Here is a 20268-nt window from a genome sequence, read left to right as displayed (position 1 = left end):
GTCATTTTAAATCAGACAGTCATATAATCTATGCCAGGAATGACAGATTGAAGAGGAGTGACATTCATTGTCAAAAAGAACATTTCAGGATCTGTTCTGAAGTATAGCGCTGTCAGTGATAGAATGATCTCCATCCCCCTACAAGGAAGACAAGTTAATACAACTGTCTTAGTTATCTAGTGCTGCTATAACAGAAATAGCAGAAATGGTTGGCTTTAAAAAAGAGAAGTTTATTCTCTCACAGTTTAGAGGCTAGAAGTCTGAATTCAGGGTGCCAGCTCCAGGGGAAGGCTTTCTCTCTCGGTCGGCTTGTCATCAGTCTTCCCCTGGTTTAGGAGCATTTTAGCACAGGGACTCCAGGTCCAAAGGACGCACGCTCATGGCTCTTCTTGGTTGGTGGTAATGAAGTCCCTGTGTCTCTTCTCACTTCTGTTTTTTATGTCTCAAACAGATTGATTTAAGACAAAACCTGATTTTGTAGATTGAGTCCTGCCTCATTAACATAACTGCCTCTAATCCTGCCTCATTAACATAGAGGTAGGATTTACAGCACATAGGAACATCACATCAGATGATATCATGGTGGACAGTCACACAATACTGGGAATCACAGTCTGGCCAAGTTGACCCATATTTTGGGGGGACACAGTTCAATCCAGGACAATGACTATTATTCAAATTTACACACCAACTGCTGAGGCCAAGATGAAGAAATGGAAGATTTTTACTAACTTCTGCAGTCTGAAATTGATCAAACATGCAATCAAGATGCATTGGTAATTTCTGGTGATTGGAATGTGAAAGTTGGAAACAAGAAGGATTGGTAGTTAGAAAATACAGCCTTGGCGATAGAAACGGTGCTGGAGATCGCATAATAGAATTTTGCAAAACCAAGGACTTCTTCATTGCAGATACTTTTTTTCAACATAGATGGCGACTATGCACGTGGACCTTGCCAGATGGAATACACAGGAATCCAATTGACTACATCTGTGGAAAGAGACAATGGAAAAGCACAATATCATCAGTCAGAACAAGGCTAGAAGCTGACTGTGGAACAGACCATCAGTTGCTCATATGCAGGTTCAAGTTGAAGCTGAAGAAAATTAGAGCAAATCCACCAGAGCCAAAGTATGACCTTGAGTATATCCCACCTGAATTTAGAGACCATCTCAAGAATAAATTTGACACATTGAACACTAACGACTGAAGACCAGACAAGTTGTGGAATGACATCAAGGACATCATACATAAAGAAAGCAAGAGGTCATTGAAAAGACAGGAAAGAAAGAAAAGACCAAACTGGATGTCAGAAGGGACATGCTCTTGAATGTAGAGTAGCCAAGACGATAGCAAGAAATGTTGAAGTAAAAGAGCTGAACAAAAGATTTCAAAGGGTGACTCAAGAAGACAGAGTAAGGTATTATAATGAAATGTGCAAAGACCTGGACTTAGAAAACCAAAAGGAAGGAACACAGTTGGCATTTTTCAAGCTGAAAGAACTGAAGAAAAAATTGAAGCCTTGAGTTGGCAATATGGAAGGATTCTACAGGGAAAATATTAAACAACCCAGGAAGCATCAAAAGAAGATGGTAAGAATACAGAGAGTCACTGTAACAAAAAGAATTGGTTGATGTTCAGCCATTTCAGGAAGTGGCACATGATCAAGAACCTATGGTACTGGAGGAAGAGGTCCAAGCTGTACTGAAAGCATTGGTGAAAAACAAGGCTCCAGGGATTGATAAGAGTACCAACTGAGATATTTCAGCAAACAAATGCAGCGCTGGAAGTGCTCACTTGTCTATGCCAGGAAATTTGGAAGACAGCTACCTGGCCAACTGACTGGAAGAGATCCATACTTGTGCTCATTCCAAAGAAAGATGATCCAACCAAATGCAGAAATTATCAAACAATATCATTAATATCACACACAAGTAAAATTTTGCTGAAGATCATTCAAAAGTGGTTGCAGCAGTACATCGACAGGAAACTGCCAGAAGTTCAAGCTGGATTCAGAAGAGGATGTAAAACAAGGGATAGCACTGCTGATGTCACATGGATCTTGGCTGAAAGCAGAGAATACCAGAAAGATATTTACCTATGTTTTATTGACTATGTAAAGACATTTGACTGTCTGGATCATAACAAACTAAGGATAACATTGCAAAGAATAGGAATTCCAGAACACTTAATTGTGCTTATGAGAAACCTGTACTTAGACTAAGAGTCAGTCAGTCAGACAGAACAAGGGGATACTGCATGGTTTAAAGTCAAGAAAGGTGTGCATGAGGGTTGTATCCTTTCACCATACTTATTCAATCTATATGCTGAGCAGATAATCCGAGAACCTGGACTATATGAAGAAGAACGCAGCATCAGGATTGGAGGAAGACTCATTAACAGCCTGCGTTATGCAGATGACACAACTTTGCTTGCTGAAAATGAAGAGGACTTGAGGCACTTGATGATGAAGATTAAAGAATACAGCCTTCAGTATGGGTTATACCTCAGTATAAAGAAAACAGAAATCCTGACAGCTGGACCAATAACACTATGATCAACGGAGAAAATACTGAAGTTGTCAAGGATTTCATTTTACTTGAATCCACAATCAAGGAAGCAATCCGTGGAAGCAGCAATCAGGAAATCAAAGACACATTGCATTGGGCAAATCTGCAAACGATCTCTTTAACGTGTTAAAAAGCAAAGATGTCACTTCAAGGACTAAGGTGCACCTGACCCAAGCAGTGGTGTTTTCAGTTGCCGCACATGCATGGGAATGCTGGATAATGAGTAAGGAAGACTGAAGAAGAATTGATGCCTTTGAATTACGGCGTTGGAGAAGCATATTGAATATAACCTGGTCTTGCAGAAGAATGAACAAATCTGTCTTGGAAGAAGTATAGCCAGAATGCTCATTAGAAGCAAGGATGGCAAGACTTTGTCTCACATACTTTGGACATGTTATCAGGAGGGACCAGTCCCTGGAGAAGGACATCATGCTTGGTAAAGTAGAGGGTCAGCGAAAAAGAGGAAGACCCCCGACAAGATGGATTGGCACAGTGGCTGCAACAATGGGCTCAAGCATGACAATGATTATAAGGATGGTACAGGACTGGGCAGTGTTTCATCCTCTCGTACATAGGGTTCCTATGCATTGGAGCCGACTTGATGGCACCTAACAACAACAATAACAATGATATTTCTATGTTTCAGTTTTTGTGGAATAGCCGAACTGTTTTCTACAGTGACTGCACCATTTTACATTCCCAGCAATGATGGATGAGGGATCCAATATCCACATATCCTCACCAACACCTGTTTTCTATTTTTCATTTCAGTCATGCTAGTGGGGGTGAGATGGAATCTCATTGTGGTTTTGATTTGCCTTTCCCAAATGATTAATAATGTTGTCTCGGTCATCCAGTGCTGCTATAACAGAAATACAAGTGGATGGCTTTAACAAAGAGAAGTTTATTCTCTCACAGTCCGGTAGGCTAGAAGTCCGAATTCAGGGCGCCGGCTCCAGGGGAAGGCTTTCTCTGTTGGCTCTGGAGGAAGGTCCTTGTGATGCATCAGTCTTCCCTTGGCCTGGGAGCATCTTGGCACAGGAACCTCAGGTCAAAAGGACACGCTCTGCTCCCAGCACCGCTTTCTTGGTGGTATGAAGTCCGCGTGTCTCTGTGCTTGCTTCTCTTTTTTATATCTCAAAAGAGATTAGCTTAAGACACTATCTAATCTTGTAGCTTTCATCAATATAATGGCCACTAATCCATCTCATTCCATCATAGTGATAGGATTTACAACACATAGGGAAATCATATCAGATGACAAAATAGACAATCATACAATACTGGGAATCATGACCTAGCCAAGTTGACAGATATTTTTTGGGGACACAATTCAGTGCATGACAGACGTTGAACATCTTCTTATGTGCTTGCTGTCCATTTGTGTATCTTTTTGGTGACATGAAAATTCAGGACCTTTGACCATTGTGATGGTTAATACTGTGTACCATCTTGGCTGGGCTATGATTCTCAGTGGTTTGGCGGTTATGTAATGATATAGTTTGGCAGTTATCAATGATGTAATTTAGTAGTTATGTAATGATGTAGTCATACTCCATGATGTGATTTGATGTTACCAGCCAATCAGTTCTCAGGGGAGTTTTCTCGGGTGTGGCCTTTATCCAATATATGTGGACATTCTGGTAAAGCTCGCTTGCTTCCTCTGGATCCTGCATCCAACTTGTCATCATCTGACCACTGGTTCTTGGGACTTGAACCAGCAGTCTGTCATTTTGCCTGCTGATCTTGGAATTTGTCAGCCTCCACAGCTGTGAGCCAGCGGCCTGCTGTCTTACCTGCCGATCTTGGGATTCATTAGCCTCTGCAGCGTGCAAGCCAGTGGCCTACCACTTTACCTGCCTATCTTGGGTTTGTGAGCCTCTGCAGCTACATGAGTCAGGAGAAGCCTCTAGCCTGACGCCTCACCCACAGACTTGGGACTTGACAGCCTGTACAACCACATGAGCCATTTCCTTGAAATAAATCTCTCTCGCTTTCTCGCTCTGTGTATATGTGTATATATATACGTGTGTATGTGTGTGTATATACATGTGTATATATAGATATATGTGTGCTTACGTATGTGCTTTACTGATTTTGCTTCTCTAGGGAACCCAGCCTAAGACATTTGGTACCAAGAGTGGTTCTAGAGAAACAAAATCCTAAGGGTGAGTTTTCTAAGTTGGTTCCCAAGTCTGACTAGCCTTAAAGGCACTGAAAACTCTGCGTCCAGTAGTAAAGAGGGTGCTGCTAATCTGCAGCATGATGTAGCAGTATTAATATGCAGAGTATTTGGTTAGCAGCTGTCTTAGGCATTTGGTGCTGCTATAACAGAAATATCACAAATGGATGGCTTTAACAAAGAGAAGTTTTATTTCCTCATGGTCCAGTAGGCTACAAGTCCAAATTGAGGGCGTCAGCTACAGGGGAATGCTTTCTCTGTCAGCTCTGCAGGAAGATCCATGTCATCAATCTTCCCCCGGTTCTGGGAGCTTCTCTGCGCAGGAACCTCAGGTCCAAAGGACACACACTACTCCTGGCACTGCTTTCTTGGTGGTATGAGGTTCCCATGTGTCTCTGCTCACTTCTTTCTTTTATATCTCAAAAGAGATGGGCTTAAGACACTATCCAATCATGTATACCTCATCAGTATAACTGCTGCTAATCCATCTTATTAGATCATAGTGATTGAATTTACAACACATAAGGAAATCACATCAGATTACAGAATGGTACACAATTATACAATACTGAGAATCATGACCCAGCCAAGCTGACAGGTATTTTGCGGGGCCGCGGTTCAATCCATGACAGCAGCCAAGCTCTTAACCACTGTGTCTCCAGAGAGTTCAACTTCTAACCAAATGTTAGGCAGTTGGAATCCACCAGCCGCTCCTTGGAAACCCTATGAGGCAATTCTACTCTGTCCTGTGGGGTTGTTAGGAGTCGGAATCAACTCAGTGGCAGCGGGTTTCGGTTTTTGTGTATATACGCGCGCGCGCGCGCGCACACACACACACGCTTTTCTTAGTTACCTAGTGCTGCTATAATAGGAATACCACAAGTGGATGACTTTAACAAAGAGAAATTTATTCTCTCACAGTCTGGAATGCTAGAAGTCTGAATTCAGGGTGCCAGTTCCAGGGGAAGGCTTTCTCTCTCTGTTGGCTTTGGGAGAAGAGCCTTGTCATCAATTGTTCCCTAGTCTAGAATCATCATAGTGCAGGGACCGCAAATGCAAAGCAGGTGCTCGCTTCCTGGTTCTTCATTCTTGGTGGCATGAGATCCCCTGTCTCTCTGCTTGCTTCTTTTATATCTCAAAAGAGATTGACTCAAGATACAACTTAATGTTGTAGATTGAGTCCTGTCTTATTAACATAACTGCCTCTAATCCTGCCTCGTTAACATCATAGAGGTAGGATTTACAACGCAGAAAAATCACACCAGGTCACACAATTGTGGACAACCACACAATACTCATGGCCTAGCCAAGTTGACACACATTTTTGGGAGACACAGTTCAATCCATAACAACACTTCACTGGTCTTGCTTCTCTAGAGCACCTAGCCTAAGACACCCATTTTTTTAATTGGGTTGTTTGTCTTCTTGTTGTTACATTGTAGGGATTCTGGAATTCTTTATATATTCTGGATATTGAACCCTTATTTGATACATGTTTCCCAAATTTTTTCCCCATGTTTTTAGGTTGTGTCTTCACTTTATTGATAAAGTCCTTTGATGCACAAAAGATTTTCATTTTTATAAAATCCAATTTATGTATTTTTTCTTTTGTTGCTTGTGCTTTCGTTGTTATATCTAAGAATCTGTTTTTAAAAACTAGGTCCCAAAGTATCACTTCTAAGTTTTCTTCTAAGAATTTTATGGTTTTAGTTCTTATTTTAGATCCTTAGTCCATTTTGAGTTAATTTTCATATATGGTGTGAAGTATGGTCCAGCTTCATTCTTCTGCATGTGGGAATCCAGTTCTCCAGCACCATTTATTAAAGCAAGTATTCTTTCCCCTTTGAACAGAGTTAGCAGCCTTGTTGAAGTTGTCCGTAGATGTATAGGTTTATTTGTAGACTCTCAGTTCTATTCCATTGGCCTATATACGTCTGCCATTATACTAATAGCAGTCTGTTTTGAGATCCCTGGTGGCACAAAGTGTTTGCATTCACCTGCTAACCTAAAGGCTGGTGGTTCAAACTCACCCAGAGACACCATGGAAGAAAGGTTTGGCAGTCAGTCTGCTTCAGTAAAGATTATAGCCAAGAAAATGCTACGAAGCAGTTCTGCTCTAACACATGGGGTCGCCATGAATTGCAATGACTCGATGATAGCGGGTTTGGTTTATAGTATGTTCATGTGAGTCCTCATACTTTGTTGTTCTTTTTCAAGATGGGTTAGATTATTTGCCCCCCCCTTGCAATTTCATATGAACTTGAGGATTGACTTTTCCATTTCTGCCAAAAACGCTGTTAGAATTTTGATAGGTTATTGCATTGAATCTATAGATTACTTTGGATAGTCTTGACATGTGAACAATATTAAGTCTCCCATTTCATGAACACGGAATGTCTTTCCACTTAGGTCTTCTTTAAGTAATGTTTTATAGTTTTCAGCGTACAAGTCTTTTACCTCCCTTGTTAAATTTATTCCTAGGTATTTTATTGTTATAGATGCTATTGTAAATGAAATTGTTTCCTTACTTCCCTTTTCAGAATGCTCATTGCTGACTGATTTTTGTTTGTTCACCTTGTACTCTGCCACTTTGCTAAATTCATTTGTTAGCTTTAGTAGCTTCTTAGAACACTTGAGAACACTTTTACTGTCTACCACTCTTCTGTCAATTTATATATTGTTGACGTCTGTTTTACTCATATCTTTCTCACCCTCACAAATGCCATATTATTATTTAAACAATGTTTATTTAGATTTATCTATGTTTGTTTTAATGCTGTTACCTTCTTTCTCTCATCTATTCCTTTGGAGTCATCTTTCTTTTAAAGTACACTATTTTTTTATTGTGCTTTAGATGAAGGTTTACAGAGCAAATTAATTTCTCATTCAACAATTAATACGCATACTGTTTTGTGACATTGGTTGCCAACCCACGACGTGTCAGCACTCTCCACTTCTTGACCTTGGGTTCTCCATTATCAGCTTTCCTGTCCCTTGCTGCCTTCCTGTCCTTGCCCCTGGGCTGGTGTGCCCATTTAGTCTCGTTTTGTTTCATGGGCCTGTCTAATCTTTGGCTGAAGGGTGAGCCTCAGGAGTGACTTCAGTACCGAGTTAAAAGGGTGTCTGGGGGCCATATTTTCAGGCAAGCACACTCTTCAGAAGCTCTTTTAAATGCTTTGTGTGTATAAATTTTCCCTGTTTGTTTATCTGAAATTTTCTTTTTTTTTTTAAGTCTAATTCTTCAATATTTGCTTTGCTAGATATATGTTGCTATTTTCTCTCAGTTCTTTGAATATTTTGTTCCTTTGTTTTCTGGCTTCCATTGTTGCTTTTAAGTCTGTTCCCAAAACTGTTATTCCTTTGAAAGTATCCTTTTCTTTCTGGCTACTCTATCTTTGGGGTGAAGTAGTTTCACTAAGGTTTTAAGCATCCTTTGAAGTAATAGTTCTGCTCAGTCCCACAAGTTTTTATGTACAGTGTTTTATTTGTTTGTAGTATATTTTATTTTACATGTAGTATTTATAAGTATTTTTAGCTGTCCATTATTCTTTGACACATGAATTATTTAGATAGGTATTTTAATATTTGTAATTGTTATATTATTAGAGTTGTTTTTCCAAGGCATTTTTGTGTATATGTAGAGGCAGTTTCCCAAGTAAATTGTAAATGCATCAAAACAGAGCTCTTAATTTTATTACTGTCTCATCCATGACTGTATTTCTTGGCATGTAGTAGATGGCAGGAGCCCTGCTGGTGCAGTAGTGGTTAAGAACTCGGCTGCTAACCACAAGGTGGGCAGTTGGAATCCACCAGCTGCTCCTTCGAAACCCTATGAGGCAGTTCTACTCTGTCCTGTAGGGTCACTGTAAGTTGGAATCAATTCGACAGCAGTGGGTTTGATTTGGTTTAGTAGATGGCATAATATTTATGTTAAAGGATTAAATGAAATATCATACTTTTTATTTTCTAGACATTCAAGAGTTAAATTCTGAATAAATCTACAGGTAAGATGGACAGTTATTTTAAAGCAGCAGTCAGTGACTTGGACAAACTCCTTGACGATTTTGAACAGAACCCAGGTTTGTTAGTTTTTCATTTTTCCCACTAATAGAATTTTTAAAAAATATTTGTAATTCAAGTATCTCAGGTATGGAGTATTCATAGCAAAATTTGTTTTCAGTTTTGACCACATTGTTATTTTCTGCAAAAAGTACACTTATTTTCATTGTAGCATAATAGTTTATTATACTGGATGGAACCTATACCCAGAACTAGAACTAAGGAGACTAGAAGTTTCTCTCCAGAGACAAGTTCATATATAAGAAAGGTCTCTAAAACCAACATATGAGCAAGCTAAAAGCAACTTGAAAGCTGTATGTAAACTGATATTTCATTACTATGAGAGATGGTATTTTCCTCATGAGGACTGGGATCCTTAAGGTTGAACAAGGAAGTTAGGTTGTTCCTTAGTCTGTTTTTTATAATGCAGCTGAGTTATTGAGTGCAATCCCACCATTTTATGACATCTGTATTCAAAAGTAAAAACCAGGAAGTACTTTAAAGCCAAATAAAAATAGTTTGGGTGGTTTTTACTAGTTTGCAAAAGGACAATCTATTTATTGTCTGAAGAAGGGGAAGTTTACTTAGGTTAGAAGTCTTAGAAAAGATAACATCTTATTAATTTTTATTTTGTTTCGATCTCCTGAATAATGTTGTATTTCTCTTTTAATCAGATGAACAACATTATCTCCAAGATGCACAGAATGTGTATAATTCTAATCACTGTTCAGTTTCTTCAGAGTTGGCTTCCCCACAACTAACTTCACTGCTACCAAAGGATCAACAGTGCATTAATAGTTGTGCCTCATCAGATCTGTGCTATGAGACAAACCAGATTGCCCTGAATGAAAAAACATTGGAGAGACAAACTTCTATACAAAATGAAAAAAATGTAACAGGGCTTGATCTTCTTTCTTCTGTGGATAGTGGTACTTCAGATGAAATCAAGCCTTTGTATATGGGACAATGTAGTAAACCTGTCTGTGATCTGATAAGTGACATGGGTAACTTAGTTCATGCAGCTAATAGTGAAGAAGATATTAAAAAATTACTGCCAGATGATTTTAAGTCTAGTGCAGATTCTTTGATAGGATTGGATTTATCTTTAGTGTCAGACAGTTTTTGTGTTTCTTCAACAGATCATGGTAGTGATACTGTCACAGAGGAACAGAATGATGTCAACCCTGAATTACAAAATAGAGAAGTCTGTGGAACCAAAGAATTGGGTATAAAAATAGGCACAACACTTTCAGATTCATGTAATTATGGCGGAACAGAAAATTTAAAGGATAAAAAGATCTCTAATCAGTTAGAACCAACTGATTTTAACATACCATCTGCTTTGACTCAACAAAATTCCAAAGTGTTTGATGCCAAAGACAACTTACAACACAAGAACCAGCCTTGTGAATTGCTAAAAGATGATGGCTGTTCAGTAAAAGAGGAGGTAGATGTAGCAGTCACAGTTGCCACCAAATGTTTAAAAGAAGGAGACAGCACGAGTGTTTTGCTTTGCAGTCTCCCAAAAAATGAAGGTTTATGTTTAAATGATTCTGATTCAGGAGATGAAAATTTCAGATTACCTGATGTTTCCTTTCAGGAAGATAAGACTGCTTTATTTATAAAACAATCTGTAAAAGAAAACTCAAGAAATTTAGACTTTAAAGATAATGATGTACTCCAAGATTCCTCTTCAACTTTATGTGTTTCATGTGAAGGTGTGCAGTCCTCATTGTCCTGTTTTTCAGTATCTCGGTCTTTGTGTGGATCATTACTTGAGAGTGAAGCGCATGGTGATTGTTTACCACACAGTGAGCATAGAGATAGCAAACAAGATGCAGTAACCTTGCACGAAGAAGTACAGAAGAATGTTATTCTAGGTGGGGAACCATTTAAGGAGACTGATCGTTCGAAACAGGAAAAATGTAAAAACATAATTCTTCAGCCATTAGTTGAAAAAATAGGAGATGGAAAGATAGATCCTGACCAAACCATAACCGTAGTGGAATCTTTGAATTACACTGATAACAACAATTCTTCTACAGCTGCAGAATCTGCAGTGGAACTTTCTGGTGCTAGTGTCCCAGAGTCTCTTGATCATTCTGAAGGCTTCACTTTTTCAAGCAAAGATATTAATGGCCAAGACTTAGATTACTTTAATATTGATGAAGGCATGAAAAGCGACACGCTAATTAGTGATGCCGAACTTGATGCCTTTCTGACCAAGCAGTGTCTTCAGACCAGGAACATAACGCCTTTTGAAGAAAATGTAAATGACTCAGAATCGCAGATGAATCAGATGGCTATGAAAGGCCTAGATGATGGAACCATCAGTAATATATATTTCAATGCTGAAGCAGGAGCTACTGGGGAAAGTCCTGGTATTAATACAACTTGTGGAACAGTTGATAAACAAAATGTAGCAGAAAGTGGTAGCCTTTCTTTAGGGGAAAAAAGCACAATTCCAACTGAACAAGGGTTATCTAGCAGTAAGTCTGAGCTTACAAATGAATTAGCAGCCTCTGATATTAACAGTCAGTCTATTCATGCTGGAGGGGCCAGACCTAAGCAATTGTTCAGCCTTCCATCCAGAGCAAAGAATTCAAAGGAATTGAATAAGCTGGATATTCCAAATCTGCCTGAAAGTGAACCCAGTGTAGCAAATGCTGTTGCCCCAACCACTGGTGTTACAGATTCTGCAACTGATCCTCAGGTTAGCTTCAACTCTAATTATATTGATATAGAAAGTAATTTTGAAGCTGGACCCAGTTTTGTAACTGCAAATGAAGAATCTGTTCCTTTACCTGAAAAACCTTGTGAAGAAGGCTTGGTTTTGGGGCAGAAACAGCCTTCTTGGGTTCCTGATTCAGAAGCTCCAAACTGTATGAACTGCCAAGTCAAATTTACTTTTACAAAACGGCGACACCACTGCAGAGCATGTGGGAAAGTAAGTTACAAAAATCTTTTTAAGTCTTTCCTTTCAGAACATCTTAATGCAATCTAATGTGACAAAAAAGCTGATTAACAAGATGATTAAAAGATTCCATTAGTGGGAATATATAAAGCACTATCATTTTACAGATTGCTGGATGGTTGAATAAATGTCACAGTGTCATGGGTAATACACGCTGGCAAATGAGGAACACTTGTTTAGTTACTAATTTTTGTGAAATCTAAAAACGTGTCCATAATTGCTAACATTGACAAATCAGATGTTCCAAGCTCAGACCTCTTTGCCCTTTAATACATATTTTTAAGACCATTCTCGGCAGCTAGTTTTGTGGTCAGTGCTTAGGGAAACACTGAAAAGCAAATAGGTCTGCACAAGAATGCTTTAGCTAACTTCATTTGTGCTCTGACTGAACTAACCGTCTGTAAACTCTAAGGGGTAGTTATGGAAATACTATGTTTTTTATTCAGCATCTTCCAGCAATATGTTGGTTTCAGATCAACCCTACTCTCTTGCAAAAACACTAACATTCTATTTTTTAAAGTTTTAAATAAAGAACCACAGAAATCTTTTTGCATTATAAACTTCAAGTTTTTGTTGCCCTTTCTAATCAACATAGAAGATTTAGAGGAATTCTCCTTGTCAGAAATACGGTTTTAAATTGCAGAAACCTAGTTTAAATAAAAAATAAATAACTACCCCAAATTATGGTAATTAGAAAAATGATTTATATAATATGGAAAATGGTGTTTGGTTGATTAGGGTTTGGGTCCCCTTAGTAGGTATAGGGATGTTTAAAACAAAAACAAATTTTTTTTTTAATAGGTGTTTTGTGGTGTCTGTTGTAATAGGAAATGTAAACTGCAGTACCTAGAAAAGGAAGCAAGAGTATGTGTAGTCTGCTATGAGACTATCACTAAAGGTGAGTATTAACTTGATACATTTTCTTCCAGTAATTGAATATATCTTAAAAACAATTAGATTGTGACAAAGATAAACTTCTTTATTTTCTTAAGGCAAGGACCTAGTGTTGACTTATCTGGCTTAGGTGGGACATCCCAAGCCTTGGTTTCTCTTCTTTTTGTTCCACTCCCACAATTAATACTACCAGTCTGGAAAGGAAGCGTTCAGTTCTGGAGTGGCAGTTCATTAACTTTTAACAGGTACCAAGTCCCTAAATGCTGCGTTTCATCTCCCTGTTTGTTTTTTGTCATCATTGCTGTCATCCTTCATCGTCATACTCTAAACTTTCATAGAATACCTACCAATAAACAGTATTCATTATTATATATTAATAGCATAAGGCAGGATCATAGTTCTCACCCTTCAGAAAATAACAACCTAAAATGAAAATAAAAGAATGGGTAAAAATATTCATGATTTTATAGATAAGTTAATAGGACTTCCACATGATTTGCACATTTATTTTTTTCCCTCCACGACTTTAGAATTTTATGTGTATGCGTTTCCATTGTTTCTCTGGATCCCTGGCTAGCTACCATGATCAGCAACCATATGGGTGGTCTTATCTGAGTTCTCACAGTTTTGTGTTGTGTGTGTGTTATTCCCCCCCAGATACATGTTTGTTGTTTTGAATACTATTTGGCGTTTTCTAAGATTTGTTGACAGTTTAATTCCCAGCAAATATTATTTGGGACTTTTTAAGACTAGACCTATGTACTAGCTCAGGCATTGCTTCCTGTTAGCCAGGAGACTAAATACTTGATGATAATTTGTTTTTCTCTTTTGAATGAAGATAAATTTTTTCAGCAATTCTTCAAAAAGCTCTGATGTGAGTCTGTTAGCCTGAGGTAAGCTGCTTTACTCCCTGCTGTTGACCTCTTCTCTGGAAGATAATAGAGTATAAAACTTTTTATATCTCCGTAGTATCATCATTGTTTATGATGAGGTTAGTTTCAGTGCTTATAGTTATGTTTTTTCTTATGATGCTTCAGTAGCCCAAAAGATAGCTGCTGGTGCTGTTAGCCAAGCCTGCTAGAATTCAGAAATATTAGAACACACTCCCACGTAATTCTCTCTCCTACTTTTAAAAAAAAAACAACCATGAAAATTTGAAGCATTATTTCAATTGACAGGTTGGATTTTGGGGTGAGCATTGAGAAATATACAGGTGAGCTCTGGTGGCACAGTGGTTAAAAAACTCAGCTGCTAACCAAAAGGTTGGCAGTTCAAATCCACCAGCCGCTCCTTGGAAACTGTACGGGGCAGTTCGACTCTGTCCTGTAAAGTCACTATGAATCAGAATCGACTTGACGGCAGTGGGTTTGGGTTTGAGTATCAGGGCTGAGGAAGAGAGAAGGTGTAGTCAGTAAAGAGACTTAGTAGGATACTAAAATCAAGCATTGGTTAATCAGAGAAAATGTTTTAGAACAAATTTATTGAGTTATATGTTTTATACAGTCTTTTGATACACCATGTAGTTTCATTGATGGTATTACTTGTCATTGTATACCTCAAGGAAATATAAATAAAGGTTATTTTAGCATCAGCTTTAGAGTTGAAAATGGTAGAATTAGAATTGATCATTTAAGATAGTGTAGGAAAAAAATATTAAATAAGAGGAGATAGATGATTCAAGGTTTGTGAGACACTTTCCACAGTAGATTGGAAGAAAGATAGTTTGAATAGAGATTGTGACTAATGAAGTTGTGCTGAAACTGTATGAGTTTCAAGGAAACGCACATCTGATGAGTGCCATTAGGTAGATCTGAGGCAAGTTGGAAATCTGCTTTGAAGCCCAGAGTAAAATGTTTGGATTTCATTTGGTTGGTGAAAGCCATTTCATGAGAATGCTATCATTTAGTGGCACTTGAGGAAGAAGACTATTTTAGTAGTGGCATTATTTATAAGAGACCAGTTTGGACAACTGTTGATGCTACCAGTTCTGTTTCATGTTATTTGGATGAAAACTCATTCAGCAATATTCAGGCACTGTTCTAGGTTCTGGAGTGCCAGCTGAGAACAAAGTAGACTCCCTGTTCTCATGGAGCTTTTGAATGTGGGGGGAGATGAAACAGTGAGCACAGAGAATGTCTGGTGGTGATAATACCCTAAATGAAAATAAAACAATGTAAGAGAGAGATGGATAGTAACAGTTTGCTGGCAAGAGGTAGAATTTTTTATAAAGTGGTTAAGGTAAGGCTTTAGGATAATATGACATGTGAGCAGAGACTTAAACAAGTTTGAGATTAAAGTTAAGTGAGTATCTATGGAATAAGTTGGTGACCCACTATAACAACATAATTTTTTTTTACTCCAGTTGGGAAGCAGCTAAGGAATTTTAAACAAAGGGATAATGTGATATGGTTTGTGTCTTAAAAGAATAACTCTGAACCATGTTGGAAATAGGTTCCAGGGGTATAAGGGCAAAAAAGGAGTCATATTAAGCTAGGATTATTTTCTGTAGATATCAGACATATGCTAAATATTGTATTAAAATAACTAATTGGTACGCCTGACCCAAGCCATAATATTTTCAATCACCTCATATGCATGTGAAAACTGGACAATGAATAAGGAAGACCAATAAGAACTGACGCCTTTGAATTATGGTGTTGACGAAGAATATTGAGTATTGAATATACCACAGACTGCCAGAAGAACAAACAAATCTGTCTTAGAAGAAGTACAGCTGAATGCACCTTAGATGCCAGGTTGGCAAGACTTCATCTTAAGTACTTTGGACATGTTATCAGGAGGGACCAGTTCCTGGAGGACATCATGCTAGGTTAAATAGAGGGTCAGTGAAAAAGACGAAGACCCTCAATGAGATGGATTGACACAATGGCTGTAACAATGAGCTCAAACATAGCAACGATTGTGAGGATGGCACAGGACCGGGCAGTGTTTCGTTCTGTTTTATACAGGGTGACTATGAGTCGGAACCAACTCGATGGCACCTAACAACAACAACAACGAGACTGAAGGGGAGTGCTGCCAACTAAAGCAGGAGCCTGTGGTAGTTACTCAGATGTTATTTTTTGCCAAGTACCACTTCTTTTTCTTGTTTAGCCATTTATTTATTTCTCTTTACAACTTGCAAAATAGAGTATTTATTTTAATTTCCTTTAAAGTTCAAAAACATTTGAGATTTCAGTACTCTTTTTTTTGTCTTCTTTATAGCCCAGGCATTTGAGAGGATGATGAGTCCAACTGGTTCTAGTCTTAAATCTAATCATTCGGATGACTGTGCCACTGTCCAGGCTCTCCAGGAGACCCAAACATCCAGTAACACTTCGCCTACAGCGTTACCAATCTCAGCACTTAAACAACCAAGTGTTGAAGGTAACTAGAAGAAGACGCTGTGTCTTAGATTAAAGATAAATTATTAAAATAGAAATTGTCTTGTGTATGTCAGGGTCTGTTAGGAAAGAGGAACCAGACTAGTTATCAGAAGGGATTTAATACAGGGTCTTGGTTACAAATGTATGTTAGAAGATAAATTATTAAAATAGAAATTGTCTTGTGTATGTCAGGGTCTATTAGGAAAGAGGAACCAGACTAGTTATCAGAAGGGATTTAATACAGGGTCTTGGTTACAAACGTATGTTAGAAGACTGGAAGAGCAAAAAGCAAGTGCTGAGGTATCTCAGAAATTACTAATTACAGGAACCCTCCTTAGGGTTGAGGACAAAAAGGAAGAGGCAGTATTACTAGAGCCTGGTACAAGGGCACCAGGAGGGGCTTAGTTTGCAGACCTGGGGCTGAGGGGTTGGCATCACATGGCTGGTGCTGTGGCCTCTTGAGGAAAGCCAAAGTGGCAGATGTTTTACTTTGCTTATCTTCATTCTCCAGTCTACTGCACTCTTCACCCCTATGCCTTAGTCCCTAAATTTATTGCGTCTCCACTCCACACTCACAAGCCTAGCCTCAGTAATGCAGCCCTTAAATCTGCCCCCAGTGTCTTTAAGGTACAACCTCTCCTGTCCACTCCTTTTCTGAGTACCTCATTTCCAGGGCCATCCTGGTCTAATATGCTTCCTTTGTGTGGATTAGAAAAAGACTTCTCCACAGGGTAGATGAATGATAAAGAGCCATCTCTAGGCCTTTGCAGCCCTTGAGAGCCCGGGCTCACCACTAGATAGCAACTTTATGGGGGTGGGGGAGGAGGTTCATCCTCCAAGTTGCAGTTGGTAGCCCCCCTCTATGCAGTAACAAATAGGACAGTTCATTCACAGCAACCTGTTGATTTTCTGCTACCCATGTTTGCGTGAACAGTGTATGTTAAAGAGAGTTGTAAAACTGGACCAAATGCTCCCTAGAGGATGACAATTTTTTAAAAGCTTTTGAAAACATTTCCTGACCCATTTGATATCAGATCCTTGCAGTAGTGCCAAATTAAAATGTTTTGCTTTTTCAACTACTTCTAGGACTATGTTCCAAAGAACAGAAGAGGGTATGGTTTGCAGATGGCATATTGCCCAATGGTGAAGTTGCAGATACAACGAAATTATCATCTGGAAGTAAAAGATGTCCTGAAGACTTTAGTCCTCTCTTACCTGATATGCCCTTGGTAAGGAATCTAAATAATGGCCTATTAATTAGATTTTATTTTGTAGATAATTCCTTGTGTGATCATTTGATATTAGAGTACTTACTTTTTTTTCAATGCTTTGAGCTTCTTAAAATGTTCTGAGTTTCATAAAATGAGAACCGAATTGATGTAGTGAATATGTTTTAGATTTTACCTTGTTTAATGTCAGTTTTGCATTTAATGACATAATGACATATTGGGGAAATCTGCTGCAAAAGATCTTTTTAATATGTTCAAAAGCAAAAATGTCACTTTGAGGACTAAGGTGTGCCTGACCCAAGCCATGGTATTTTCAGTAGTCTCATATGCATGTGAAAGCTGGACAATGAATAAGGAAGACCGGAGAAGAATCGATGCCTTTAAATTATGATGTTGGTGAAGAATATTGAGTGTACCATGGACTGCCAAAAGAACAAACATATCTGTCTTGGAAGAAGTACAGCCGGAATGTTCCTTAGAAGCAAGGATGGCAAGGTTTTGTCTCATGTACTTTGGACATGTTATCAGGAGGGATCAGTCCCTGGAGAAGGACATCATGCTTGGTAAAGTCAGCGAAAAAGAGGAACACCCTCAACAGGGTGGATTGACACAGTTGCTGCAACGATGGGCTCAAGCATAACAATCATTGTGAGGATGACACAGGACCGGGGCAATGTTTCGTTCTGTTGTACTTAGGATCACTATGACTCACAACCGACTTGACGGCACCTAACAACAACAACAACAATGTCAGTTTAGGGCAATAGTTCTCAAACTTTTTGGTCTCAGGACCCCTTTGTACTCTTCAAAGTTATTGAGAACACCAAAGAACTATAGATCATGTTGGCTGTATCTATTGGTAATTACCATATTGAACTTAAAATTGAGAAAAATGTAAAGATTAATTTAAAAAATAATGAATGTGTTAATAGAAATACTAGTTTTATGGAAAATAATATTCTTTAAAACAAAGGAACTTAGAAGAGTGGCATTGTTTTACATTTTTGTAAATTTCGGTGTCTGGCTTAATGGAAGACAGATATATTCTCACATCTGTTTCTTCATTCAGTCTTGTGATGTGTTTTTTTGATTAAATTATGTGAAGAAAATCCAAGGTACTCAGTGACTCTCTGAAAGGTCTCAGGGACCCCAGAGATCCCCATACCACATTTTGAGAACCATTGGTATAGGGAAATGGAACTGAGATTTAGTCATTTAATTTAGACTAATACTAGTAATTTTCATACATTCAGGGAAGTATCTGATAGTGGTATTTTATGTTTGTATTTATACAAGTGTGCTAGGTGTTAAATGGAAAATACCTAATACAGAATCATAGACCACTAAGAACCCTCATTTTAAAGTACACCAGTAGTCATTGGGGCAAGTATTAATACATGAATTAGGTATGTTTTCATTCATTAGACAAATATTTATTGAGCACTTGCTCTGTGGTAGTCACCAGGTTGATCTTAGGTACACAACATTAGACAAGATGGATACCTACCTGCTCTATTAGAGTTCACATACGAAGTAAATGTATGCTGTTTGTCAGTAGGCATTCATGAGCTAGGTTTTACCAGTAGCCATAATCACTGAAGGTTTGTTTCTTAGGTAGGGCCTACCTTGATGGAGGGTTTGATGTTTTAACAAGATGAAAGTTGTAAACAGGCTAGTATTTTTTGAGTTCATAAATGGTTCCATTTAATGTTGATTTGTGTTTGGCCAGCCAAAAGAGAAAGGGGCTTTATTAAAGCAGACTTGATATGTAGTTAATTCCCAGTAGCTACTACTGTGGCATATATCTACACTCTGCTTCCTGACTACTCCCCGCTCACCCTCTCCTGCCCAAGCTTTTTTGACTGTCATAAGGAGAATCTTGGATTGAACTAAACTTGCTTGTTGATTGTGTGATATGGTACAGGATCTTGAAGTTTTCATTGCCTCATTTTTCCAGTATATAAAATTAAAGTCATTCATACCTCCTTAAGCATCTTGTAAAGCTAAAACAAATACCTTATGTTTCTGAAGTTAAAGAAGTAAAGTGGCACTGTTTCTCAGGAAATTGGACATCAGAAGAATTTCTGAGTCCATTTTGGTTTTTATTTACTTTTATTAAAAAGAGATGTGTGGCTGTATAGATAAAGATTTCACAGTTGAACAAGGAGTATGAACTGATTTTTTTTTCATTCTGTATTTTTATAGATGGTAAACACAGTGGATTATGGCCATTCTACTACAATGGAAAAACCAAATGAGATAGGAGATATTACAAGAAATGAGATTATTCAAAACCCTATTTCTCAGGATCCATCTGTGGAAAAACTGCCTATCAACACAGGAACTGAGGGGTTACCGACTTCTGGTTCTGTTATACTAGAGGATGATGTTTTTGCAGAAATTGAGCAACCGTCTAGTCCTATTGGTCGTGTCTTAGTGAACAATAATTTACCTGTTGCTAGTATTTCAGATTATAAGTTACTGTGTGGTATTGACAAATATGTTTCCAATAAGATTAGTCTTTTACCTAATGATGAGGACAGCTTGCCCCCACTTCTGGTTACATCTGGAGAAACGGGATCAGGTAGGATAGCAGTTCTTTAAATTTAAAAAAAAAAAAAAATTGTTTTTTTTTATTGTAGTTTAAATGAAGTTTACATTTCAGGTTAGTCTCCCATACAAAAATTTATACATACATTGTTATGTGATCCTAATTGTGCTCCCCATATTGCAACAGCACACTCCTCCTCTCCACCCCTGATTCCTCATGTCCATTCAACCAGCTCCTAACCCTCTCTGCCTTCCCATCTCACCTCCGGACAGGAGCTGCCTGTTCAGTCTCTTGTATCTACTTGAGCTAAGAGAGACACTCCTCACAAGTATCACTTTATGTCCCACAGTCCAGTCCAATCCCTGTCTGAAGAGTTGGCCTCGGAAATTGTTTTAGTTCTGGGCTGATGGAGAATCTGGGGGA

The 20268-nt window shown here is 38.4% G+C and overlaps 1 protein-coding gene across 3 annotated transcripts in view; it reads left to right on the top strand.

Moving 5' to 3' along the window:
• The window catches only part of ZFYVE16 (zinc finger FYVE-type containing 16), a 47865-nt gene that overhangs the window by 9579 nt on the left and 18018 nt on the right, over window positions 1-20268 (top strand). For 2 of the 3 annotated variants that reach the window (XM_004374461.2, XM_023729467.1), the window contains exons 3-8: window positions 8723-8831; window positions 9486-11758; window positions 12587-12683; window positions 15905-16066; window positions 17152-17294; window positions 19500-19878. In XM_004374461.2, coding sequence (XP_004374518.1) covers window positions 8762-8831; window positions 9486-11758; window positions 12587-12683; window positions 15905-16066; window positions 17152-17294; window positions 19500-19878 — 3124 coding nt within the window. In that variant the 5' untranslated portion in view covers window positions 8723-8761. Of the gene's footprint in view, window positions 1-8722; window positions 8832-9485; window positions 11759-12586; window positions 15285-15904; window positions 16067-17151; window positions 17295-19499; window positions 19879-20268 lie in introns of those variants that run through there. The other variant, XM_012555009.2, reaches the window with a different exon arrangement.

Source organism: Trichechus manatus, unplaced genomic scaffold (genome assembly GCF_000243295.1).
Source record: "Trichechus manatus latirostris isolate Lorelei unplaced genomic scaffold, TriManLat1.0 scaffold00029, whole genome shotgun sequence".
Lineage (NCBI taxonomy): Eukaryota > Metazoa > Chordata > Mammalia > Sirenia > Trichechidae > Trichechus > Trichechus manatus.
Note: the sequence above shows the minus strand (reverse complement) of the source record. Positions and strands in the feature narration are given on the sequence as shown.